General features: G+C 51.3%; 1 protein-coding gene and 1 long non-coding RNA gene across 2 annotated transcripts; one reads left to right on the top strand and one right to left on the bottom strand.

The window, feature by feature from the left end:
- Positions 1 to 2,634: 2,634 nt before the first annotated feature.
- On the top strand, positions 2,635 to 27,707 carry Slc13a2 (solute carrier family 13 member 2). The gene is made up of 12 exons (XM_075942314.1): positions 2,635 to 2,849; positions 17,942 to 18,070; positions 19,807 to 19,943; positions 20,039 to 20,238; positions 21,431 to 21,602; positions 21,722 to 21,844; positions 24,080 to 24,298; positions 24,476 to 24,564; positions 24,867 to 24,988; positions 25,844 to 26,005; positions 26,577 to 26,714; positions 27,164 to 27,707. The coding sequence occupies exons 1-12, from the start codon at positions 2,748 to 2,750 to the stop codon at positions 27,329 to 27,331; spliced, it is 1,761 nt and encodes a 586-aa protein (XP_075798429.1). The 5' UTR covers positions 2,635 to 2,747; the 3' UTR covers positions 27,332 to 27,707.
- On the bottom strand, positions 6,584 to 10,853 carry LOC142859740 (uncharacterized). Its single transcript, XR_012912240.1, has 3 exons — positions 10,745 to 10,853; positions 9,716 to 9,843; positions 6,584 to 6,665 (listed from the first exon to the last, which is right to left on the bottom strand). It is a non-coding gene; the product is annotated as an uncharacterized LOC142859740 (long non-coding RNA).

Here is a 27,707-nt window from a genome sequence, read left to right on the forward strand (position 1 = left end):
AGCCCCATCAAAGTAGTCCAGAGCAATCGAGACAACTGAACCAAGGACATGGGTGATATCGGAAAAATGAACCTGACTTCACTCATGCATGTGTTGTGTGACCCTAGACATTTGACCCCACTGCTCCGAGCCTACACTGGTATGAAAGAGAATTATGATACAGATTTTACAAGTTGTAAGTGTTGTTCTTGGGGGGGGGGGAAGAGAGCCCAGCCTGGCTGTTGTAGTGGCTCCTTCAGAGCCCAGGGCCATGGGAGAGGCTTCCTTTAGGGAACTAGAATTGGGGTATTGTCCTGTGAGGAACTAGAATTGGGGTATTGTCCTGCACATCTGAAAGTCTTTGTCTGCCGTCTTCCTGCCTTTTGCTCACCTGGTAGCTCTGCAGGGCTGGGAGTTGGCTGTTGTTTGTGTTATTTTAACTTCCCATCCTGTCTGGCTCTGCAACCTGGGCCCATTCGTACCTCTGCAATCATCCTGCAAGGCAATGGGGTGTCTCTTGCACAGACCCCCACTGGGTCCAGGGGTGCCTTGGTGGCCTAACAGCCTGGAAACATGGGTGACAGCTGACAATCCCACCCTCTGCGGTGCACCACATGGTTTTCCTACGCCCCCACCTCAAGCAGTCTTTATAGCATCCTACCTTTCTAACCTGGTCACCCACAGGTAGCCACACTGTGATATTATCAGAAACACCCATCAAACACCTACTGTGTGCAGTATGGGGCCAGGAGGGATAAGGGCACCTGAGAGACAGCGTTTCCAACTAGATTCCCAACACCACAGTAAGTACCTCACCTGACCCCCAGCACACCACAGTATGTACCCCTCATGACCCCCAGCACACCACAGTATGTACCCCGCCTGACCCCCAGCACACCACGGTATGTACCCCACCCAACCCCCAGCACACCACGGTATGTACCCCGCCCAACCCCCAGCACACCACGGTATGTACCCCACCCGATCCCCAGCACACCACAGTATGTACCCCACCCGACCCCCAGCACACCACGGTATGTACCCCGCCCGACCCCCAGCACACCACGGTATGTACCCCGCCCGACCCCCAGCACACCACGGTATGTACCCCGCCCGACCCCCAGCACACCACGGTATGTACCCCGCCCGACCCCCAGCACACCACGGTATGTACCCCGCCCGACCCCCAGCACACCACGGTATGTACCCCGCCCGACCCCCAGCACACCACGGTATGTACCCCGCCCGACCCCCAGCACACCACGGTATGTACCCCGCCCGACCCCCAGCACACCACGGTATGTACCCCGCCCGACCCCAGCACACCACGGTATGTACCCCGCCCGACCCCCAGCACACCACGGTATGTACCCCGCCCGACCCCCAGCACACCACGGTATGTACCCCGCCCGACCCCCAGCACACCACAGTATGTACCCCGCCCGACCCCCAGCACACCACAGTATGTACCCCGCCCGACCCCCAGCACACCACAGTATGTACCCCGCCCGACCCCCAGCACACCCACTGGCCTTCTCCCCACCCTCTAAGTCCCACTTTGCCCTTCCGTGCTGTGTCCTATGTCCCACCTCCTCCTGTCCTGTGACTCCACTCTAGAGCCTGGACCCACACAGTCCTCTTCCAGACATCCTTGTTGGGGTGTCTCCAGCGCTCACTCTTTCCCCAAGCACCCACGGTGGGTTGGCACCTCCCCTGGGGCACTCACTGAACACATTTGAAATCTGCCTGGCTCTGTGTCTTCAGGCCTAGTATCCCCACTTGTAAAACAGAACAGGAACACCCAGTGGTTTTGAAGCTGCTGAAACAGTTCATCGGCCAGCCTGAACTAACGCTGGGGACATCATGCCCTCGTGTGTAGCGTTTTAATCGTTGTATCCTTAGCAGCAAACGGTGCCCACGACTGGTGCCAAAGGCTTTGCTGAGTAACTGGCTGATGTGTAGAATGGCTAAATGTGTAAATAGAACACGAAGCAATATTTGCTGTTTTCCCCTAGCAGTCAGGGGACGGGGACCAGGAAGATTCTGAAAGAAACTAATCTTTACTGTCTATCTATCACACATCAATGCTCAACATACACAAGGAAAGATTTCTGCAGAATGAGGAAGCGGCTCATGGCTAGGATAAGTCAGCGGGACAGTCTCCTGCAAAGGGGATGAAGACAGACTCCTAGGAGGAGGGGGCATGCTTGCTTGCTGGCTAGCCAGATGCCCCAGGCCTCTCAGTCCTGATCTTAGGCTTTGAAACTCCTGAGGACGGGATGCCTGGGTAGGCAGGGTAGGGGCAACACCCAGCTCCAAGGGTCATGTGTCAACTGCTCAGCTGAGAACTTGGCTTGGGGGATTCAAAGGCTAGAGGTGGGCTGGGCTGGAAGGAGCGCTTGGCTCCTGCCCTGTACAGCCCTGACTGAGGGCTCTACCAGCCCAGTGCCCCAGCAGCTTCTGTGCCCAGCAGGAGTGAAGTCCGGGCTTTCCTTCAGTAACCTGAAGCTTTTCTTTCTCGTCTTGGCCCTCCCTGGCCCCACTAAGTCTTCCTGGTTGTTACTCCTCCTGCGGTCCCTCCTCCTTACTCCCACCTCCAGATTCCAAAAACACTCTGATTGCCAGGGTGGGTCAATGGTTAACACTCAGCTGGCTTTATATAAGCTGCTCCGAGTCACCTGCTGTGCACAGTCTCCTTGGTCCTTCAGTTTCGTGGCTCCTGCAGGCGGCTGCTCTGGCAGCCTCAGCCCCGCTGGCTAGTCCTCACCATGGCCACCTGCTGGCAGGTCCTATGGGCCTATCGTTCCTACTTGATTGCGATATGTCTGCCCATTTTCCTGTTGCCTCTGCCAATCATTGTCCGAACTAAGGTAAGGATTATGGGTCTCCCTCAGCATAGGTAACTCTAGGGGTGGCAAGGGAGAGATCACTGGGGCCAAAAGGGGGCATCTTCCATTTCCTCTTCACTTCCCCTCCCCTGAAAGTGAAGCCACCACTTCCTGTCTCCCTGGGAGCCAAGGGTGGTTTCATTCAGCACCCAATCCCTGTGCAAAGTGCTCAGGTACATTGGAGCCTGCGGTTTGCGGGACAGAAGAAGTTGCATAAAAGAAATGTAGGAACAGGCAGATGAGTTTCTCTGTGAGATGACGGCTGTGTGTCCACTCCGCCCTGAACTTAGTGCCAACCAGGGACAGAAGAGGCAAATGCATAGCTAGTTTCTGAGAGGGAAGGCAGGAGAAAGCTGGCCTCAGGCAGTTGTACCATCCCAGGCAGAAACAGAACAAGTGCTGACCTGTAGTCGCCAAGTGGGCCACTGAGGAAGAGCCCTTTCTGTGACACGGCTGGTGCACACGGCTCCTGCCTTCTTCCCTACTTCAGAAAGTCATGCATAACCCTGCTCTTATTCATCTGTCTCCTGCCTATACTGTGTGCACCTAGGAGCCCTGTTCCCCATCCTATGAGGCAGGTCCTCCTGTCCCTTCTACAAAAGGGGGGAAAGTGAGGGTAGAACTCTGTTCTGTGGAGTTTGGGTCACACGCCCTCTTGGGTTCCTCTATAAGAAAATGAACATTAAATAACAAATCTCAGATTAGTCTGGGAGCCTGGGAATATAGTTCAGTAGCAAGGCTCTTTCTTGCCTGCCACATGCAAGACCCCAGGGTTTGACCCCTAGCAATACCAAAACTAACAAGAAATCCCTAAATTTTAGCAAAATTATCCTGGAGCTTTGGGAATGAAGCCTCCAAGAGGGTCTCATACCTTAACTTTGCAGTCTAGCTACTTGTGCAAATGGTATGGCTTGAAAGAGACAGAGCTGGAGGTGTGGCCCCGTCCCTAAAGCTGATACTGAATCTTGGCCCTGGACCATCCCACGCCCCCAGGACTGCCCAATGAGCCACTACCTGTTGCTACAGATAGGGAAATCAAGAAAGGCCTTTGGTTATGTTATCTCTGAGAGAGGAGGCCCAGAATATGGCCCCTAACACCTGCTTAGGAATAAAGCCTGACTGATTTTTGAGATGACCTTCTCGGGACCAAACCGGTGGCGTCTCTATGCCGGGAATCTATCAGAGAGATTTCAGACAGGCTGGAACCTGTGTGACACCACCGCCACCATCCTGGGAGAAGCACACACAGTGCAGAAAGATTCCCTGTTTTGCCCCAGGGTAGGGAAATCCTGAGTTGGTACGGGAAGCTGTGCCTCTTGGTGGGAAGGAACTGTATTAGGAACCCCGGCCTTCGTTCCATTGTACGTGGTCCTGCTACTTGCCTCTGGCACACAGCCTTTGCTTACCCTCTCCTGACTCAACCAACTATCCTAAGAGGCCAGGCCGACCTCTGGACCTTGGGTTCCCACCCCACACAGGAATTCTAACCCTAAATATGATCAATTTCGTCTTCCCTGCTTGGCTGCGCCCATCAGTATATAAACAAGCTATTATGCGTCTCATGTCAAACAAACAAGCTTCCTTCAGCTCACATTCATTCCTTCTCTGAGATGCCCGCCCCCAAGAGCAAGCTTCAGAATGTGCCTGTATGCACACACACCCATATTCTTTCTCTCACCACCTCGGACTCGTCTATCTAAATTCCCATCAGCTTCCAGGGTCCCAACCCAAGGCCCGTGCTCACCTTCCTCAACCCCGCAGCAGGATTTGTCCCAGCTGGTCACATCCTCTTTGCTGTGTTGTCTTCACTTGACTTTGGTGACACCTAGTTTGGCCTCCCCTCCCTCCCATGCCATTCCCAGACTCCTTCTCCATCAGACTCTGCAGGTTTCCCAGCAACCCTCCTGTGCCCCCACACCCCTCCCAACTTCTGGCCAGGTAATTGTATGTTGTCTTATGATCCGAAAAGCATCCTCTAGCCGGGTGTGGTAGCGCCCACCTCTAATCTCAGCATTCGGAAGGTTGAAGTAGCAGGATCATGAGCTCAGCACCAGCCTGGGCTGAGTTGTGAAAACTTGCCTCAAAAACAAAACAAGAACCCCACCCGCCACCCCCAAGTGTCTCGATGCCCACAAATCCTCAGTCTGGGATCCGACTGCAAACCTCTACAGCTACATGAGCCAGCTAATTTGGTCACGTGGCCCACAATATTTCTCTATATGAAACCTTTGCTTTTCCCCAACCAGCGTGAAGCTCAGACCGCCATCTCCAGAAAGCTCTTTCCACAGTCTTGCTGAGACATGTTTTAAGCTACCGCCTTTTGATGCTAGCCTTGACTTAGGTCGTTCTGGTTGGTTCAGCTTCCTCCAGCTGCTCACACAACCAACAGCAGGACCTGTGTGCTCACTGTCCCCTCCACACGCTACACATATTTCCGGTTTATGATTGGATTAAAGGCCAGTAAACTCATTCTAAGTCAAGACTTTTACAAATGGAAAACACACTGAGTGTACCCACTAACACCCACCCACTAATCACAGCCTTGCAATGTAGCGAGGCAAGGCATGGTTTGTTCCTTTTCCTTACTCTGCCCTGGAGCTGTGGCTTGCTACCAACACCCCTTATCACCTCAGATGATCTTACCACAACTCTCCAGCCTGGGGAAAGATCAGTTCGTCACCTCTCCACCTTCCTAAAACCAGGAACTGTCAGAAGTTAGGGACATCTATATGCTGGAAGACAGGGTCCCCACCTGGGCAGTCTCTCTACCTTGTCTTGTCTCACCTGGCCCTGCCTTCCTGCCATCACTTTCCACCCTACTGTCAGGGAATCCCCAAGACCTCCTGCCAACCCCATACAGCCTTCCCAGTACAGTTAGAAATCAATTTGAACTAAAGAAGCCAGAGGCCCCGAGACTCCACACCGGCAAGCCTCCCGCTCAGACTCCATTCCCACCATCCCACCTCTGCTCCCGGCGGCTTCTCTCTGCTCCTGGCGGCTTCTCTCTGCTCCTGTCTGGGCTCTTCTCCTCCCAGATTTGTTCTCCTCCTGTTCCTCTTACTTGTATCTCAGAAGCCCTCTGTCCCACTAGTCTCTCTGGCCTTCTATTTGCAGAAAAGTCCCTGTTTAAAAGAGTGTGTCCAGGGCTGGGGTTACGGCTCCGTGGATAGAGAGTGCTTGCCTAACATACATGAAACCCTGGGTTTAGACCCCAGCACTGAAGACACTAAGCATGGTGGCACACTTCTGTAATCACAGCAGCTGGGACGTGGAGGCAGGAGAATCAGAAGTTCAGAGACGTCCTTAGCTACACAGTGAGTTTGAAGCTAGCCTGGGATAGACGAGGTTCTGTCTCAAAAAAAAGTGTATATTTGTTTACTTTCTTCCTATTTTTTGAAGCAAGGACTTTGACATACTCTCTGCAGACTCCCATGGCTGGGTGTATCAGAGATGTTGGGTGAGTTAATGAAGGAATATGGGCAAAGGAGGAACATTTCCTGAATTCCTATTAAGTCTGCTCTCTGTAATTAGCCCCCAAACGTAAAACTGAGCCTCCTAGCTCTGGCCCCTAGCACGGGAAGGAGAGCCCCCACCGAAGTTCAGCCCTCTGTAATAAAATAGCTAACATTTATTGGATGTGTTTTATGCACTCGGCATCGGGCCAAGCACCTCAAAGCCTTAGCTCACTTGTTTCCCACGGAGGCCTCTGCTCAGCTGTGGTGTTACTGCTGCTGTCTCCATTCCACAGCCATGTAAACTGAGGTCCAGAGGGATGAGGTAATTTGTTTTCAATGTCATCTGTAAGAAAAGAAAAGGTAGGGGCAGTCATCTGGTCTTGGGGTCTCTGCCTGAAGCTCTCTGGAGAGGCAAAGAGGCTCCCATTACAGCTCCTCTCAGGCCTGTCTCATTCATGGCCACCCAGCCAAGAGTTCCACATTCATTCTGTCACCAATGTGAGGGACAGCCTCTCTTTTTCCCAGGGGTAACTGGACAAAAATACACATATTTTGCTCCCAACCTTGTCAGGGTCCAAAGTAGGAGACACGTGTTTGTGCCACACGGATGGCGCCAGGGAGCCGGTGAGCTCAGAGTAGGCAATGACTTCTCCTAAGGAGTCCAAGAGGGCTGAGAAGCCACAAAGGGGCAGGTGAAGCCACAGCTGCTGGAGGCCCCCTGAGGGCAGGAATGGGGGAGCATGGGACCAGCAAGAGCCATTAAGTGAAAAGAACGACCATCAGCCTCTTGAACTGCTGTTGCCTTTGACAGCTGACAGGCAGAAGCACCCCTGTCCAGAGACCTCCTCCCCACTCTTCTCTTCCCTTATGTGTAAACCTCGTATGCAGTTCTGCGAGTGGCAGGCACCATTCATGTTCTGGAAAGAGGGTGTGGAGGAGCCGTCTTTCCTATGAGGTGACATGGGACACACACACGCAAATGTACTCCCTGCCCAAGCTGTGAAAGCAGTATGGCAGGTATCGCCATATATGGCCTGGGGAGGAGCTGCCCTCAGTACAGGGCTCAAGTAGGGCCCCCCAGGGAGTGGACAGTTACCCTAAGACCAGAGTGGCAGTAAGAGCCAGATCAACCCAGCTCTGGGTGAAGAATTGTCCAGGCAGAACCTGTAGCAGGTGCAAAGGGCCAATGCAGGGGTGAGCTTGGCAAGCTGACTTGGGCAAACAACAGTGTTGAGCTGGGGGCCTGCTCCATTACAATGTTGGGATGGTCAATTTCAGAAAGGAGGGGAGAAGGCAGCCTATGGCAGGCCTGTGAGGCTGGGGAAGAAGTGGGGACTTTGTTCTTCAGGCAATAAGGAATAAATAGAATAGTCACGTCTATAAATGTCAGCCAAAAATGCAAAAGCCTCTTGGAACCCAAAAGGACAATCTACAAAAAATAGTAATGGCGCCATGTTGGTCAGAGATCGACTGAGACAAACATGTCTCTGCTAAGAACAGAAGAGAGCAGCGTCTTTAATCGCGGGCACAGGATGCACAGTTCTGTGCACTTTAGAACTGGTGATAAGCATCCTCAGGACAAGCCGAGGCCCAATGGCAGAGGATATCTGTGCAAGGAATTTAGACCCTCTATCACGCTCTGAGGAAGCAGGATGCAGAGAATAGATCACGACTTTTGGAGCCAGGTAGATAACCGAGGGCACTTGAGAGCATGTGTGGAGTATATGCTATCACTTATCCACAGATCTGAACACCAAGGTTAGGAGGAGATGCTACAGCCAGCTCCAGGGCTCGGGAAACTCCACGAACTTCCTGTCTGCCCCTGCCTCCTGGAGGCACAGAAGGCCTTGGGCCCTGTGTGGATGGCCCACTTTCTCATAGCTGCTCAGATGAGCTGTGCCTCCACCAGGGCCTCAGACCCTCCTGTCTATGAAGCAGGGAGGCGTGTCTTGTCACACAACCCCAAGTGGTGAGCTGTGGTCCCTAGGAGCGGCAGAGAGTGGCACCTGGGATGGATGGAGATAAGTTTTGCCTAGAAGATTTAAAAGAGGAGTCACCCCCCTCCCCAAAGCCAGGAGGTCCCTGAAGTAAAGACAGAAAGTATTCTGATATAGACTTTACCCCCTGATAACTAAAACTTGACCTGGCTCATCAGTGCCCCTAGGAACATTGTGGGAAGGAAGGTAGAGTCTTCAATGGTAAAGCCTGATTCTAGTGCGGGTGGTGGCCCTGGGCTTCCGTGAGGACCATATTCGCTGAGGGCTGTGGGATTGCCAGTTCACTCAACTTGACTGAGTCCACTCAGACACAGCAAACCTGGCTCCAGGCACAAACCGTGATGTCAGGAGTTGTCTTCAAAGCTTTGTTGAAACCCTGTGGCAACTGGTTGTGGTGGTGGCACATGCCTACTCAGAAGGCAGAAGCAGGAGGATGTCTGTGAGTTCAAGATCAGCCTGATCTACAGAGCGAGTTACAGGATAGGCTCCAAAGCTATACAGGGAAGCCATGTCTCAAAAAACAAAAACAAAATAAACCAAAACAAAAAGCCTGTGACATTGTGAGCCCACTGTTTCAATCTGATGTGCTGGAAGCCCCAGCTACTTGGTAGAAGGAGGCAGTTTTTGAGCCTAGGAGTTCAAGGCCATCTTGAGCAATACAGTGAGACCTAGACAAGGAGAAAGGGAAAGAGAGAGGTGGGGTGTCTTTAAGATTTTTCAAGTGATTGGCTAAAACTCTGTGGCTGTGAAGAGTTGGAATGTGGCCGATCAAGAATTACAGAATTACCTTCAGTTCCCGTAGTAGTGGCCACTTGCTACTCAGCTCAGTATCTACCCTACCATCGTCTCAATGGCAAGGTAAGGCTGATAGAATCCTTAGAATCCCAGGAGCCTCTGCTAAGCCTGGAGCTGAGAAAGCCATCAGCCTCTCGTTGCCTGTCCCTACCAGTGTATTCAGGAAATGATTTGGTATCAGACTTTCTTCTGCTCTGCAATCAAAATTGTGCATGTACCCAGGTGTGGTGGTACAGCCAGGCGGTGGTGGTGCACACCTTTAATCCCAGCACTCGGGAGACGGAGGTAGGACGATCTCTGTGAGTTCGAGGCCAGCCTAGTCTACTGATCAAGTTCCTGGACAGCTAGGGCTATATACTGAGACCCTGTCTCAAAAACATCAAGAAAAATATAAGTGCACATGACCTTTCCCAGACCTGCACCTGGCCAAGGATGTTCACGCCTGCCAAGGATGCTTACACTTGGAACAACAGACCCTTCTTTCTGAAAGAGCTTTGTTTTGGAAGTGTAAGGGTTGGATAGAGAAGATGGGTGCTGACTTTTTCTAGTTCCCAGAAGGTAGAGTGAAGAAGCCAAGAGGAACCAAGTAAATGGCACTCACCCAAACGAGAATAAGGCTGTAGTCGCCATCACTGTGCTTGGCAGAGCCTCAAAGGCAGGCAGGGGCATGGGAGGCTTTTGTGGGGATGGTGGCTTCCGGTGCCCCTCATGGAGGCTGCTGGGGAAGGCCTAGAAGAGAGTCACACAGGGCCATTGCTTGATGAGGTGATACTTGGCTGTTTCTGGCTAGCCTGGAGGTGGAAATGGGAGAGAGGAAAAGGACACACTCCTGCTGAGAGTTAAAGAAGCTGGATGTAAGGATAGGGCTCTGAGCCAGGTGCTTCAGAGACTTGGAGACAAATTCTCATAGCTGAACTGGCCATTGTCCCCTTTGTGATATTCATCGATTCGGTCATCAAAGGTATTGGGCAATTAACATATGCCTGTTATTCCTGGGAAGGATCACACACACACACACACACACACACACACACATGCACACACACACACATACACACACACATGCACACACACACACATACACACACGCACATGCACACACACATACACATACACACACACATACACACACACACACAAACACCCGAGTTCTCTCTTCATTTCAGTGTAGCTCATTTTCTTCAAAGTTCTGTGTTGTTTTACTTTGTACATTTTAAAATCTTAGTCTGAGGAAATGCAAGGCTCCTTCAGGTGTGAAGGGGTCCTGGTTCCCTCCCAGGGTAAGAAGCCCTCCAAGGTCCCTCATGTGTATACAAATGGTGGGCTCTCACATGCCCACCATAGCACCCGTGCGGCCTTCCTCCTTTCCCTTCTCCTTTCCTTCATTATTCTTTTCCCTCTTGGGCTGAGTCGGAGCCCAGAACCTCTCGTGCTAAGCAAAGTCTCTGCTGCCAAAGTTTTCCCGGCCTTTGTACAATCAGGTAATTAAAAGACCAGGCTGCCATCTTCTGTCCCTGTTTCAGCCTCCCATTTCCATGGTCCTGTCTCTAGATAAAGTTCTTGATCTCTCTCAAGGCAGACAGAATTCTTTTTAAGTACGTACATCTTCAGGAACCTGACTTAGGCCTACCTCAACCCCTGGATGTCTTCTCCAGTCTAGCAGTAGGGGGCTCAGGAAAGGTCATTTCCCCTTGGGACTCTCACTCTCCCGGTCTGTCCTTTGCAGCAGTGCCTGTCAGGTTACAGCCTAAGTGCCCCAGCTTCCTCCAGGCCCTGGGAATGTCCCTGCACCCTACAGTAGCCTCCATGTACTAGAGTCCAGGGACAATGGAAATGCCCCGCTGTAAGCCAACCATCCCCACCCCAAGTTAACCTTCAATCCCCAGCAGGCACAAGCAGGGACACATTTGAGACTGTGGGCGTTTGCTCCTGCCTCAGAGCCATGTGCTGCATGCGCTGTGTCTGTGATGGGTAAAGGCCATATCATCCACAGCCTTTCCCTTCCCTGCCTTTTCTATTCCCCAGGGTCCAGAGTCTGCCCTGGTTTCTCTGGCACCCTCATTTCCATGCGTACCTCATATAGTCACCTGGTTCTCTAAAAGTTCAAAGCTACTCTCCAGTGAACCCTGCCCTCTGTGTCCTAGGTGCACCCCACCTCCACCCCTCCCTACCTGCTCCCCATTTCCTCCCTATCCTATCCCCACCAGAAAAACTGTCTCTTCACTTCCTATGCATGTATGGCTGGAAACGCTTCGTAGTGTTTTTTAGGGTTAAAAAAAAAAAAGCTCGGCCGGGCGGTGGTGGCGCACGCCTTTAATCCCAGCACTCGGGAGGCAGAGGCAGGCGGATCTCTGTGAGTTCGAGGCCAGCCTGGTCTACAGAGCTAGTTCCAGGACAGGAACCAAAGCCACAGAGAAACCCTGTCTCGAAAAATCAAAAAAAAAAAAAAAAAAAAAAAAAGCTCCAAGAGAGGTTAAGTGACTTGTTCAAAGACGTACAGCAATAAATCTGGGTCTGGGTTCTTAGGTTTGCTGAATAGACTTTTTTTTCACTGTGAAAGAAGCCTCCAACCTATACCTGGAGGATCCTCTAAGGAGCTAGTCTTCCTGTCCCCTGCTGACTCTGCAGGCCAGCCCACACAGACTCCCTGAAGACCAAGCTGGGTATATATATCACGCCTCCCCCCCGCCCCCCCGAGACAGGGTTCTGTGCAACAGCCCTATCTGTCCTGGAACTCGCTCTGTAGACCAGGCTGGCCTCAAATTCACAAAGATCCCCCTGCCTCTGCCTCTTGAGTTCTGGGATTAAAGGTGTGTACCACCACCTGTTATCATTGCCTTTTAATGCTGGGCATTGGCTCACCCTTTCGGCAGAAACAGGCTTGGACAGTTTATGGTCCAGTGACAAAAATTAATACCCATTTATTTCATAAAGCTAAATGCTGCCAAGCAAGGCGGCACACACATGTCATCCCAGCACCTGGGAGGCAGAGACCAAGAGATCCCATCCATGACCCATAGAGTGAGCCTCACTCTAAAAAAAAAAAAAGATGGGGAGGGGATCCCCTGAAAAAGGAATACCCAACTAAGATCTAGGAATGAACTGAAGTCAACGAGGCAAAATGGGGAGGAAAAGGAAGTCTAAAGAGAGGGACCTCTGCAAAGATCTCTGTGGCCAGACCGAGGACGGAGTGCTCGAGGAAATCGAGGGAGACCAATGCCTGCTGAAGTGGAGCAGAGTAGGCAAGATCAGAGTGTTGTGAGTAAGGCACCCAGACCCAGCTGTGGGACTCGGTGGTAGAGCATACCCCTCAGCTCTGAGACCCCTAAACAACAAAAAATAGTTACTACAACAAGAATGAACTGCTTTAGTGTTACAGAGAGGACCCAAAACTGGAAACAGCTCCCCTCCTGGGTCTAGGAAGCAGAAGGCAGAAAGGCTCAGTACAAAACTCTCTGCTGGCCGGGCGGTGGTGGCGCACGCCTTTAATCCCAGCACTTGGGAGGCAGAGGCAGGCGGATCTCTGTGAGTTCGAGACCAGCCTAGCCTGGTCTACAAGAGCTAGTTCCAGACAGGCTCCAAAGCCACAGAGAAACCCTGTCTCGAAAAACCAAAAAAAAAAAAAAAAAAAACTCTCTGCTGTTTACTGAGCCCTGGACCCAGGACACCCCTGGCGCAGTCTCTGCCTTCTCTCCAAATGGGAAACTATGCTCCTGGGATCTGTGTACCACATAGTGGTCCTATGGTGCTAGGGGGCTGCCAGAGGCCAGATGTAAGCCACTGGAGCTTCGTGTCAGGGCTGCCAGTCCCCAGTGTGGCTTGGAATCCCTGGATTCCCCATTCCTAGAGCTGGGGATGCCGACCTGGAATCAGACATATTGTGGGACAGAGCAAAAAGGCCCACCAATGCCTCTAGCAGTGCCCAAAGGGTGGCATCTAACCACAGAGCCTTGCAGAACACTGGCAGCACACCAGCTCCAAGCTGGACCGTCCCACCTACAACAAGTGCGTCACTTCTATTTTTCCCAGAATATTACTTGCAAAGGAAAGCAGTTAGGAATCCTGATTTCCAGGAAAACCCTGTTGCGGGTTTTTTTTTTTTGTTTTTGTTTGTTTTTTGTTTTTTCGAGACAGGGTTTCTCTGTAGCTTTGGTGCCAGTCCTGGAACTAGCTCTTGTAGACCAGGCTGGCCTCAAACTCCCAGAGATCCGCCTGCCTCTGCCTCCCGAGTGCTGGGATTAAAGGCGTGCGCCACCACCGCCCAGCCCTGTTGCGGTTTTAAAATACACATTCCATTGTTGGTGCCTTAGAGGAAAATACGGTGTAGAAACTACTGCATTGCCAAACAGTGACAGTGTAAACAGCATGCTGACTAGATTGGGAGGTAGCTGCTGGAACTGATGTGGGCAAGCGTCCAGTGTCTGATAGCTACAATCCAATATCTGTGACAGAGCCAGGCCTGGTGGCGCATGCCTATAGTCCCAGCTACTTGGGAAGCTGAAGTCACTTGAGTCCCAGAATTTGAGGCTAACATGGATGACTTAGTGAGACTCTGTCTCAGAAGCAAAATATCTGTAACAAAGTCCCCCAAAATAATGATGACAAGGAGCTGGGGAGACATCTCAGTGTGTAAAGGGATTTCTGGGAAAAACGAGTCACAGATCCCCAGTGCCTGAGTTTAAAAACAAGTGCAGGGGCTGGAGAGGTGGCTCAGAGGTTAAGAGCACTGCCTGTTCTTCCAGAGGTCGTGAGTTCAATTCCTAGCAACCACATGGTGGCTCACAGCCATCTATAATGAGATCTGGTGCCCTGTGATCCCAACTGTGTGGTGCTGGAGACAGGAGAATCCCTGAGATCCTTAAGGCTTGCACATGAAACGTGAAAACCATACAGATAAGCCTCAGCTTCATAAGCCTGTTTTTATTTTGTTGGTGTTGTTTTGTTTTGAAACAGAATTTCTCTGTAGCCCGAGCTGTCCTGGACTCATTCTGTAGACCAGGCTGGCCTCAAACTCACAGAGATCTGCCTGCCTCTGCCTCCTGAGTGCTGGGATTAAAGGTGTGCGCCACCACCACCTGGCCATGAACCTGTTTTAAGTTCAGATACTTCTAAGCTAAAGCAGACAACTGCCTTGCCCGCTCAGACATCCTCAGAATGCTTCACTTGTCTACGTGGGCAAACTCATCCAGCACAAACCTACATTTTTGTTTTTGGATTTTTTTTTGTTTTGTTTTGTTTTGTTTTTTTTGGTTTTTCGAGACAGGGTTTCTCTGTGGTTTTGGAGCCTGTCCTGGAACTAGCTCTTGTAGACCAGGCTGGTCTCGAACTCACAGAGATCCACCTGCCTCTGCCTCCCGAGTGCTGGGATTAAAGGCGTGCGCCACCACCGCCCGGCTTGTTTTTGGATTTTGAATTATTTTATACATATGTCTCTGTTTATATATTGTGTGTATGCACACATATGTGCTGTACATGTATGTGGAGGTCAGAGAACAGCTTGAGAATTGGCTCTCTTTCCACCATGTGAATTCTAAGTTTTGAACTCAGGTTATCGGACTTGACAGCAAGTTTCTCTGCACACTGGGCCATCTTTCTGGCTGTTTTTGTTTCTTTTTCTTTTTTTTCCTTTTTCTTTCTTTTTTTTTCTTTTTCTTTGAGTAAAGGTCTCATATAGCCCTGAGTATGGCCTTGAAATCTGACCCTTCTGCCTACCATGCCAATACTAGGCACCGCCACGCTGGCACAAGCACCGCCACGCTGGCACAAAGCCTACTTTATAATGAAGTGTTGAACGCCTCTTTTTATTTATTGAACACTGAATTCAAAGTTAAAGACAGAGTGGTCATACATTGAGAACAAGGTATAGCAAGATATGGAAGGCTGTGGAAAGGTGTGTTAGTATGGGAAGGCGTGGTAAGGCGTGGTAAGGCATGGTAAGTATGATAAGATGTGGCAAAGTATGGTAAGGTGTGGCAAAGTATGGTAAGGTGTGGCAAAGAATGACAAGGTGTGGTAAGGTATGGGATAGTATGGTATAGCGTGACAAAATATGGTAAGATACAGTAAGGTATAGTAAGATGTGGTAATGGATGGTACAGGGTTGGTAAAATATGGTAAGGCATCTTAAAACATGGTAAAGTATGGTAAGGCGTGGCAAAATATGGTGAGATGTGGTAATGCATGGTAAGAGATGGTAAGATGGGGCACAGTTTGGTAAAGTATGGTGATGTCTGGAAATGTATGGTAAGGTGTTCATGGTAAGGTAAGTCACTTCATGGTAAGGTGTAGCAAGGTATGGTTCCTAGTGAATGCTTATCAGTTTGAACATTACGGTGTAGAAGACTCACAGTGGAGCCATGTGTGAGACAGGACAATCTCTGCTGACTTTGTCGGCTATGCTCATAGTCTTCACAAGATGCTCCCAAAGAGAGAGCATAGTTCTTCCATCAAAGTTCATGGGTCCTCAGGATTCCACGTCCAAGCTGAGAACCCATAATCCAGGAAGAACAAGCTTTGGCAGTTTTTTGTTTTGTTTTGTTTTTTGCATTTGTTTTGGTTTTGGTTTTTGAGCCAGGGTCCCTGTGTAGCCCTGACTGTCTGGGGACTCACTCTGAAGACCAGGTTGGCCTAGAACTCAGAGATCTGCCTACCTCTGCCTCCCAGGTGCTGGGATTAAGCACTACCACCCGACCGTGTCTTTCTCTTTTCATCTGTGAACTGGGGAGAGCATTTGGGACCTCAAGGAACAGCTGAATGTTACTGAAAAGCATTTCAAACCCACTGGTCATGGGACTTGGCAGGGAGACGGCTTGGGATGCTCAGCAGGGCAGTTTTTCTGGAATCAGCAGTGTTGACCCCTAACCTCCTTCTGTCTCTGGTCAGACAGCACGAGGGTACAGAGGGGATGGCCTGTCCTTAGTCTGAGGGGTGGTGGGTAAGCAGTTGTCTGTCCAACCAAGGCAAGTACAGAGGAACAAGGAAAAACTGGCATCAGCAGAAACCAGCTGGTCGAGGAAAGAGGTGGATCTCTGGTCAAGGGTCATGGGGGCCCTACCCCTGAGCTAATGAGTTCAGGTTCAATGCTAGAAGGGGTAGAGGTTGAGTGTGTTCAATCAATTTCTGGCATCGCTAAACAAACGAGAGCTTGCCCAGAGACAGCCAAGAGCGTGGCACCCGGTGCAGCTCCAAGAGCACCTTCCTATGTGTTTCTGAGGGTGTGCTCTCTGGAACCCTCGGCCTTATGCAATCCTGCCACTCAAGCCGAGTGCCTGTTCTAATGCCTTTCCTAACTCAGCCACTCCTCAGCTGTCCTGAGACCTTGAGCAAGCCACTTGATCTCCAGACACCTCCATAAAGTGAGACCACCACACCCACCTTAATGGTGCTTATGTTTTTAACAGAAGTCCTAAAAGTTGCTCAATAACAGCTTCCTCTTCCCCCAGGCCTCTCCTCCTCACTCCCCGAGAGAGAAACTCTCCCCAGCATCAGAGTACTAAGGCTGCAAGGCTGCAGGTGCTGAGGGTGAGCCTAGTGGTAAAAGAAGGCAAACAATTGGATGGATAAGGGAGGAGAGTCCCAGCCCATAGCTTATAAACACCCCCTCGCCCCACCACCAACCCTCCCTATCCCCCTCACTCCATCCCCCGCCCTGTTCTTTCCTCAGCCAACAGTCTGGGCCAGTGTCTCCCTCTGGCTAATCATTCTTTGGCCCTGGGAGAGGCTCTGACAAGGAGACTGGACCCCTGATGTCTTGGGCCCATGTCTGGCCTCCGTCTAACCTATTCTTAAGATCGGGATCTGTGGCCCTAAAGAAGGAAAGGGGGATTTCTGGTACCCAAAATCTATGCCTCGGAGTGACCCCAAATTCTTTGCATAATGCAAAGATGGGAGACACTCTCACCTTGTCTGAAAAAATGAACCGCGCCTTGGTTTCTGTGCTGAGCAACCCAGCAGGAGGCAGATGTTCAACCTCCCAAAACTTCTGGAGATCCCTTCCCTTGGACAAGATTAGCTTCAAAACTAGGGCTTCACAGATCCAGATGTCACCAAGCCGTCCTGGGGTGGAGCTCAGAGGCAGAAGGCTTGCCTAGCATGCACAAGTTTGACTCCCACCAAGAATCACTTAGTAAAGAAACAAACAAGAGTTGAAGAAGATCAAGGTCCTGGGCCATGCTTTCCACCCTCTCCTCTCGCTGACTCCCCTGGAGTCTTCTTGAACTAAGTGAGGCCTCTTATAATGCCCAGCCCCAAGGTCAAAGACAAGAGGAGGACACTGATTTGTTTTGTTTGGGATGGGGTCTCATTGGTGGTATACACCTTTAATCCCAGCTCTTAGGAAGCAGAAGCAGGTGGATCTCTGTGAGCTTAAGACAAGCTTGGTCTACATAGTGAGCCTGGAGCTAGCCAGTGCTACACAGTGAGACTTTATTTAAAAACAAATACAACAACAACAACAACAACAAAAATGAATGAACCTAAACCTGAGATAGTGTCTCATGTCTAGTCCAGACTGTCCCTAACCTTGCCACGTCGCCAAGGATAAGTTTGAACTCCTGAACGGCTCGCTAAATGATGAGGCTTACAGGCTAGGTGGTGCTTTGGATTATACACAATGCAGTATACATGCTAGAACATGCTACCAAATGAGCCATGTTTCTAGCTCTTTCTTCTTTGTTTATTTCATTTTGAGATGGGAACCTTGAATTTGGGAATCAAATATTCTCAGGCTCTCCTCATGCTGGCACAAATGACCTGGTTTCTCCTGAGGGCAGAAGGGAAGGTGCTATACCTTCTAAGCCCTCTTCTGCTTCTCTCCTCCTGCCCACAGGAAGCCTACTGCGCTTACACCATCATCCTCATGGCGCTGATGTGGTGTACCGAGTCCCTGCCCCTGGCTGTCACTGGCCTGTTCCCCATCGTCCTCTTCCCCCTGATGGGTATCATGGATGCCTCTGAGGTAAGCACCCCTGTCCACAGGAGGAAAGGCTACAGGGATGGGGGGATCTTACCTAGAGCCTTGGAACCAGGGACACCACTTCACAGAGTTGTGGAAGAAGACAGCCAGCTAGGAGGCAGCGAGTGTCCTAGAAGCATGCATGGCTGTTGTGCGAGTTCATTCACAACAGGAGGAATGAGTTCTGCTGGAGACGTGCAAGGCCTGCAACTGGAGGGGGGTGATGAAAGCCAGCTGAGGAACATGGCTGCAAGTCGGGTACTGAGAGGTCGACCATGAGGATTTTAAGTTCAAGACCAACCTGGACTACCTAGGTAGACCCTGTCAAAAACAAACAGAAAGATAAACTGTCACCTGTCTCCATATCCACAGAGCCAAAGTGAGGATTTTTATACAAGACACCCTTTGGATGTCCCCGGATGCTCAATTCTCTTACTTAAGATATGTAGTGTTTCCATAGAGACTCACACACCTTCCTTGTGATACCCGATATGAGTACATGGTTGCCATAATGTATTGTTTAGAACATAGGGCTGAGGAGGTGGCTCAGCAGATAAAGGCACTTGCTGCCTAGCTTCACGCCGTGATCCACTTAGTGGGAGAAGGGACCGACTTCTACAAGTTGTCTTCAGACCTCCACACTCTAGCCATGGAACATACACACACACACACACACACACACACACACACACACACACACACGTAAATGTAAAACAAAATTTAAAGACAATCATGTAGAGGCAAGCATGCACACCTTTGGCACAGATGCAGTTTTTGCCTGAGTATTTTCCAAACAGGGGTTACCTCATCTATGAATGCAGACCCCACAAACAAAGGCCAAAGAGAGGACTGGCTGCATATACTTTTTAAAGGTGTATGTGCTAGATGTGTGTATTAAGTCTGTGTGGATGTATGTATATGCGTCACATTTGTGCCTGGTACCCTCGGAGATCAGAAGAGGGCATTGGGTCCCCTGGAACTGGGGTTAAAGATGGTTGTGAGCTGCCATGTGGGCACTGAGAACCGAACCCAGGTCCTCTGGAAGAGCAGCAAGTGCTCTTAACTGCTGAGCCATCTCTCCAGCCCCTGACCCTATACTTCTAATGTAATGGCTTCTTCGGTTTGAACCGCACCAGAACCACCAGCACTGAGAAGCAGAACAGATAGACGGGACTCCCTCTGACCTGACTCCGATGGAGCTAAAAAGAGGATTTCATCTCAACCTCATTTTTTCTTCTCTTCCCCTTCTCCACCACCCCTTCTTTCTCTTCTTTTTCTCTTCCTCCTCCCCATCTTTTTCCTTCTCTTATTCCTCTTCCCCCTTCATTCTAACACTGGGTCTTGCTGTTCAGCCCAGGCTAGCCCAGTCACACGCTTCTTGCTCCTGGGGTTCAGCAGAGCTACCAGGCCTGGCTAAGCGTTTTGTTTGTAACAAGTCTCGGGTGATGGTGATGATACTGGTAGAGACGGCACATACTCTTAAGAGCCGGGGAGTTGGTTACCTTCCGTGCTCTGCTTGAAGCACAGCTGTTCAGGCTACAGTCTCTTAGTCTCTCAGAGAGAAGAAAAGCAGTGAGTTTGGCAGGAGCCTGGCTCCTGTAGAAGAGCTGATTGCCCAAAGGCCATTTGCATTTGGTTCTGAGGTCCCAGAGGAATCCCAGTTTGTGAGGACGTCATGACCGGTCCCCAAAAGTATCAGGAGGAGACACCAGAGTCTCAGGTCCATCTCCACTCCCCAGGTCGGTGTAGAGTACCTCAATGACACCAACGTATTGTTCATCGGGGGGATGATGGTGGCCGTGTCTGTGGAACACTGGAAACTGCATAAGCGCATCGCCCTCCGAGTACTTCTCCTCATCGGAGTGCGGCCTGCCCTGTGAGTCTGTGTGGGATCCAGGGTGGAGACACATACGGGCATCCCATGTCTGGAAGGAAGCCGGAATGGCGGAGTGTCTGTCTGTTTGCCTGTAGGTTGCTTCTGGGCTTCATGTTGGTCACAGCCTTCCTCTCCATGTGGATTAGCAACACAGCCACCACAGCCATGATGGTGCCCATTGGGCATGCGGTCCTGGAGCAACTTCAGGGCTCACAAAAGGACGTGGAGCAAGGCAGTGATAACCCTGCCTTTGAGCTCCAAGAAGCAAGTCCCCAGAAGGAGGCGACCAAACTCGGTAAGAGACCTGAAGCAGACTCCGTCCCTAGACTTAAAGCAGTCCCTGCCCCCAGATCTGAAGCAGATCCTGCCCCCCAGACATGGCTTCCATTCTGAAAGGCCCATGGGAAAAGAGACAGGCGAGTGACTGACCTGACCAGGTCTTCCTGAGGTTTTCCTGGATGTAAAATGCCAGTGGAGACTGCTGAGATAACCCAGGAGGTGAAGGTGCCTGCCACCAAGCCTAAAGACATGAGTTTGATCCCCAGGACCCACATAATAGAAAGAGAAAACTGACTCCTGCAAGGTGTCCTCTGACTTCCATATGTGCACTGTGGCATGTGTGCATGTATGTGTTTGTATGTAAAAATAATAATGTCTCAAAAATATTAAATGCCATGCTGGGCGGTGGTGGTGCACGCCTTTAATCCCAGCACTTGGGAGGCAGAGGCAGGCGGATCTCTGTGAGTTCGAGACCAGCCTGGTCTACAAGAGCTAGTTCCAGGACAGGCTCCAAAAAACCACAGAGAAACCCTGTCTAGAAAAAAAAAAAAAAATTAAATGCCAACATCCGTGAGATATGTATGTAGCTGAAACGAGGGTGCTCGCCTGGCATGTGCAAGGCCCTGGGCTCCATCAAAACAGCAACAACAACAATAATAAACACTGAGCACAAAGCTAAGCGGCCTGGGCTAGTACATCATAGCAATTCAAGAGTTTGGTGAGAGGGAGCTGGAGAGATGGCTCAGAGGGTAAGAGCATTGCCTGCTCTTCCAAAGGTCCTGAGTTCGATTCCCAGCAACCACATGGTGGCTCACAACCATCTGTAATGAGATCTGATGCCCTCTTCTGGCCTGCAGGCATACACGCGGAAAGAATATTGTATACATAACAAATAAATAAAAATATTTTTTAAAAAAAGAGTTTGGTGAGAAGTGAGCTGTAGTCTGGGGAACAAGAAGTGCTCCAGGCTTCATCCCTCCTTCTTGGTCTAGGCAACCCTTCTCGCTTCTCTGTGACTGTTTCCCGAGAGAAGTTGAACCGGACTGTGTCTGAGAACATCCCAGCCCAAAGCTCCAGAGAATGCTGAAGCCTGGGCACAGTCTCTGTCCCCCTGGAAACTCAAGTCCAGCTGTGGCCCCAGAACCCAGCCAAGATTCCTGCAACTCATCTTGCACCTGTCCCCATGAGCCTTCTTTCCTTGTTGGCAGATAATGGACAGGCTGTCTCGGCCTCTTCAGAGCCCAGCACACAGAAGACTCAGGAGCATAGCCGCTTCCACAAGGGCCTGAGTCTGTGCATTTGCTACTCGGCCAGCATCGGGGGCATCGCCACCTTGACAGGCACTACCCCCAACCTGGTGCTCCAAGGCCAGATGAACTCGTGAGTGCCAGGGGAGAGGGGGACATGATGAATGGGGATTTGCACTCTTGCTGTGGTGAAAATGGGACCAGGCAGTTTCAGGGACAATGTCACACAATAGCCCATGTCTCCTTCATCAGGCTCTTCCCCCAAAATGGCAACGTGATAAACTTTGCTTCCTGGTTTGGTTTTGCCTTCCCCACCATGATCATCTTGCTGACGTTGGCTTGGATATGGCTGCAGGTCCTCTTCCTGGGTTTCAAGTAAGTGGTGCCATAGGTAAGAGAAACCCAGCTTCCTATCTGTACCCCAGGAGCCTCTGATTCATCCAAACAAGGTGGGAGACCATACCATGAGAAGCCCTCTTCTCCTCTAAGTGACTGGTCTCCCATGCGATGGAATGAGTAAGCTGAGTCCAGAGGAATGGTGAATCCTGGGATTGAAAGTCATGTCTTGTGTGTGTGTGTGTTCATATTTATGCGCAGGTGCACATGTTTATATAAATGTGTATGAAGACCAGAGTTTGACATTAGCTATCTTCCTCAACCATTTTTCCCCTTATTTTTTGAGACAGGGTCTCCCAGTGAACCCAGAACTCATCCAGGTTACCATGGCTAACCAATGAGCTCCAGGGAGCCTTTGGTCTCTGCATCCCTAGCTCCATCTTTTATGTACGAGTGCTGGGGCCAGAACTCAGATCTTGATGCTTATGTGGCAAGCATCTTGCTTAGTCAGTAACCATCTCTCCAGCCCTGAAAACCACATCTCCTGGTACCCCCACCCATCCCCGCCAGTCATGCACCTTCCCATAATGCTTCATGGTCCTTGGATGAGCACTTGGGGATTCCAATTGGAGCACAGTCAGTTAGAGGAGCATTTGAGGTGGTCCTTCTGTTTGCCTGCCCATGTCCTGAACACTAGGACTCTTGCACCTTAGGCAAAGTCTCTATCCTTGCCATTCTCCATCTGATGAGTGATGATATGGTGGGGGACACAAGAGAGAAGAGCACAGGGAGTGGGCATTCCAGAAAGTTCCTGGACATGAAATCTCAGTTGATTCCTGCAGGACTGATAGTTAGCCAGGGTTAGAAGTGGGGAAAGGTATTCAAGCAGGAGAGGCAAGAAGCACAGAAGCCAGAAAGCCCTGGGAGTGTCTGAAAACACTGCTTCCCAAGGGCTGTCATGAGGCTGTCAGAGAACAATCACAGAGGACTTTGTGTGCCACATAGAGTTGGGACCTTGTCCTTGAGGCTAAGATGAGGAGGTAGATTTTATCTTCATGCAACCCTGAGTTACTCCTCATTCCAGTTTAGAGACCTATGTTGAGAAGTATTGGGTAGCCGGGCATGGTGGTATATACCTGTCATCTTAGTACCTGGGGAGCTGAGGCAGGAGGATCATGAGTTAAAGGCCAGCCTGGGTTACATGATATCCTGTCTTAAAAACCCAAAGTGAAGTAAAATAGTCAGAGACCCTGCTAAGACTCAGCTGAACTCAAGTCTGCAATCAGTTAGTGATGTCAACGAGCACACGGACCAGAGTGGTGATCTGAGTATTACTGGGGTGTGAGCCATTATTCATCCATTCCTTCCAGGCAGAGAGGAACCACAACAAGTTGTTAAGCTGTACTTTGAACAAATCACTTGGGCAGCTGCAAGGAGGCTGGCTTAAGGCTGGGAGCTGGTGAGAGGCAAGGCGGTAGTTGATGAAGTCAGCATAGTGTTGGATACTGGAGGAGCCAGAGATGTGTGAGACATGGTCTTTGCCCTGAGAAACTCACAGACCAGCAGATGATAAGATTTACCCAAGTGTAAAGCGAAATGCCAGCACAAGGTAAAGAGACAGCAGAAGGGGAGGCAAAGCCTTCTGAATGGCTAAGGACTATGAAGGTATTGCTGAGGCTGACAGAGACAGCTGGGGTTGGCGGAAGGGAAGGGAGAAGTTCCCGGACTGTTAACAGAAAGGGGAGCTCAGAATCAGGACCGAAAGGACACTTGGAGTCTGGGCCACTCATCCCTCTCACTCTGGCCGCCAAAGGCTCAGCACAAGAAACCCTTCACAGGAAGGGTGACAACGGGGAAGACAAAGAAGATACAGCTTTCTTGTTGAAGAAAAACCACAATCCCAAGCCAGGTCTGGTGGTACACACCCATAACCCCAGCACTCAGAAGGCTGAGGCAGGAGGATCAGGAGATGGAGACCAACTTGAACTAAAAATGAAACAAAGGGTTAGAAATGTAAGACAGAAGAGAGTTTACCTAACATGCATGAAACCTGGGTTTGGTTCCCAATCCCACATAATCTGGGCACGATAACGTATGCCTAGAATTCAAGATCAGTCTGTGTTATATGAGACGCTGTCTGAGGGGAAGGGGGGGACTATGCCAAGATGCCCCTCTGGGTCTTGGACTCTCTTCTAGCTGTGAAGCCAGGACCTAAGGGTTTTGCCCCATGCCTGGAACAGACCGTTCACACTCTGCCCCTGCCTCTGCCTGCAGCTTCCGGAAGAACTTTGGCTTTGGGGAAGGGGAAGAAGAACAAAAGAAGGCAGCCTTCCAGGTCATCAAGAACCAGCACACGCTGCTTGGCCCCATGAATTTTGCAGAAAAGACTGTCACCGTCCTCTTTATTTTCCTGGTGGTACTCTGGTTCACCAGAGAGCCAGGCTTCTTCCCAGGCTGGGGTGACACGCTTTTTGCCAATGAAAATGGCCAAAGGTGAGACCTGCCAGAGGGCAGAGGGAAGACTGCCGGGGACTCTGAACTAGAAAGGAAGAAAAGGAAGGCAAAGGGAGGGAAGGGAGTTGAGGCAGGGACAGGATGTCACCAGGCATGTTGATGGTGGGGTCCCTTCTCTGTCCCTTTCTCAGCCTTTCCCTCCTGCCCTTTCCACAGCTTAGCATCAGATGGAACAGTGGCCATCTTCATCGGCCTGATTATGTTCTTCATCCCCTCCAAGTTCCCAGGACTGACCCAGGACCCAAGTAAGCACCTGGCCTGGGACTGGGAAGGGTCTCCAGAGGGCCCCGCCTGCAGGTGTATAGCCTACTGCCTTCTACCACAGCCATCAGGAGCTAGCAAAGCTTAGAGGGGTTGGAGTGACCTGCCAAGGACACAGGGACTCAGGGACAGAGGTGGGATACTACAGGGATGGAGACTGAGGGACTCCCTTCTACCTAGCTTACTAGGAACCCACTTAATAGGAACCCACTCAGGAAGGCCTCAAGTGGAGGGGAGGGAAGGCCTATTGACTTTTGGTGACCATCCTTGTCTGCTTGGGGAGCAGACAAACCAGGGAAGCTGAAGGCTCCTCCTGCCATCCTCACCTGGAAGACAATGAACGATAAGATGCCTTGGAATATCCTGATCTTGCTGGGTGGGGGCTTTGCCCTGGCCAAAGGCAGTGAGGTGAGAGCCTGTTTGAGGGAAACCCTGGGATAGTCCCTCACCAGCCTTAGGTACCTCTCCCCAGATGGGTTCTTGAAGCCCAAAGGAAAGTAGGCCTCTCTCAGCGATGCGCCCCACCCGCACACAGCCACTTATTCTTGAAGCCAATGCGATAGGCCTGAGCACCCACAAAGCTAGTATCGGCTTGGTGCCATACCAGATGAAGCCTCCAGGGGGCGACAGATAACAGTCTTCCAGGGACCAGAGCGTCTTTTTCTTGACCTTCCATCCAAAAGAGCAGAAAGATTCGGGATGCTGCAGCCCTAGACCTGGGTCCTGGCTGATGTAGCAGATTCCTGGGTCTGTGGTTAGTATATCCACAGACTGTGACAGACACTTTGCTTGATGTGAAGGAGACAGGAACTCAGCGCAGGGCATAGCATCAGGTCCCACAGCCTGGCATGACAGTGGACGGGGACAGACCCTGGGAACTGCCCATTTTCCAAGTAGCCTCTTCCAGCCTCTTCAAGCTCCATCACCACCACCAAAATCAAGATCCCTTCAGCCCTAATGCTTGTGTGTGTGTGTTGTGGGGGGGGGGAGGACTCAGATGATCCAGGAGCTTCAAGAGAGCCAGGAAAGCAAGGTACTCACACTCACAAATTGCAGGTTTCCCACTGGAACCTTCCCCCCTCATCCCACTGGTCCCAAGGAGCAACAGGGAGCCCCCCTTGGTCCTAACTGGGCACCAACTTCCTTCAGAGTTGTTTGACTTGAAGGCCATGGAGGTGTGGGCAGGGCCAGGGCCTCCCAGAGTTCCAGCTGGGGACCCGGGAGCTTTTCTGTCTCCTATCTGTTGCCTCCTTCTGCCATCAGCAATCAGGTTTGTCTGCATGGTTGGGAGAAAAGCTGACTCCGCTGGAACACATACCACCAGCAGCCACGGCCTTCATCCTCTGCCTATTGGTTGCCATCTTCACCGAGTGCACCAGTAACGTGGCTACCACTACGCTCTTCCTGCCCATCCTGGCCTCCATGGTGAGCTGACACGGCACCCTCTTCCAGGCAGCCCTCCTGCCTGTTCTCTACCCCGCAGCTACTCAGGCGGCTGGTCCAAACCTCCTCTTCTGCACGGAGAGAACCACCTCCCAGGCTTCCCCCAGCTCCAGATGTTGAACTTCTAGGTCCCAAGGCCGTCTGGCCCCTGAGTCACCTGTCCCAAGTGACATCACTCTTTGAGTATCCCAGTGGGGCTGACTGGAGGCCTCACCCACCTCCCCACCCAATCCCTGTTCTGGTCATTCCAGAAGTGATGGGGGTAAAATTGCTCCCTGGAGCGTCCCCAGCCCCTTCCTCCTTAGGCGTGTTCCCACAGCCTTTGATGACACCTCCTGAGCCCCTTTGAGATCGGTTTTATGGGCCCCTCCCCTCACTACACCCCACAGGGCAGGGCAGCACATTCATCTCCTCCAAGAGGTCAAGGGGCCCTCTCCAGGTCACCCAGAGCACTCTGCCCAGGAATCGGGTTCATGACCAGAGGGGGGAGGGGCGGGGCGGCCTCCCCACGGAGCCGGGGCCAGGACCAACTGTGCCCACTGTTATCCTCCAGGCGCAGGCCATCTGCCTTCATCCCCTCTATGTCATGCTCCCCTGCACCCTGGCTTCCTCCTTGGCGTTCATGCTCCCTGTGGCCACTCCTCCCAACGCCATTGCCTTCTCCTTCGGAGGCCTCAAAGTGTCCGATATGGTGAGTGGCTAGGAGATGGGAAGGCCTCAGCCCGCCACCTGCCCTGTCTCTCCCTCTCAAGGCACCATAACGCAGCTGAGGGACACTGAGGTTCCCAGAGAAGAGCTGGCCCTGGGGCTGGGGGACGGCAGAAACTCTGGCCTCTTTATACTCTACAGTCCCAGGTCGCAAATAAAGGGAGGGGACATTCGGAAGTTCCAGGGGTGGGGGCATCCCCACTTAACGAAATGGCCTAAGAGAAAACAAGGCTCGGAGCCCCAGAAGCTTATAAGGAACCCCCACCTTCCCTGTTAGGATAGGCAGTCAAATAAACGACAAAGACATTGCGCAATACTGCAGTTTAGACCGAAGGCAGGACTTCCCAAGGGCTTTGCTGATGAGAGGGGTCCTAAGCACCCCCGAGAGCTGAGGAGTGTGTTTCTGATTCACATTGGCTTGCCTCACTCTAGGCCCGGGCCGGATTTCTGCTCAACATCATCGGGGTGCTGACTATCACACTGTCCATCAACAGCTGGAGTTTCCCCATCTTCAACCTGGACAAATTCCCATCCTGGGCCAACTCCAACACAAGCCACTGCTTTCCCAGCCTGCCCAATTCCACCGAACCAGGCCTTTAGACTAGGATACCACCTAGTTCTGCTGGGGAAAGCCCACTGGTGCCACTCCTGACAGCCAGGAGAGGGCGCTCCAAACGCCAAGTCCGGGGCCAGTGTTGGAGAGTCGGCCGGCGCATGTGCAATCGTGTATTCCTGTGTCTGCAAAGATCGTGTTTGCTGTTTCTCTGGGGTACAAAGGAAGATGCTCGTGTTTTCGTATGCTGTGCGGGGACGCGCGTGTGTAGTATGGCCTAAGGGCGCCTGGATGGCTTTATGTAAGGTGACAGCGCCCGCCCTCTGTCTTCCAGCTAGACCTCCAGACCTATTTGCACTGTATTTATTGAAACTCTGGGCTGGAAGCGCCTGGGAGCGGGAACTCCAAAGTTCATTAAAGATG

Source organism: Microtus pennsylvanicus, chromosome 11, assembly GCF_037038515.1.
Source record: "Microtus pennsylvanicus isolate mMicPen1 chromosome 11, mMicPen1.hap1, whole genome shotgun sequence".
Lineage (NCBI taxonomy): Eukaryota > Metazoa > Chordata > Mammalia > Rodentia > Cricetidae > Microtus > Microtus pennsylvanicus.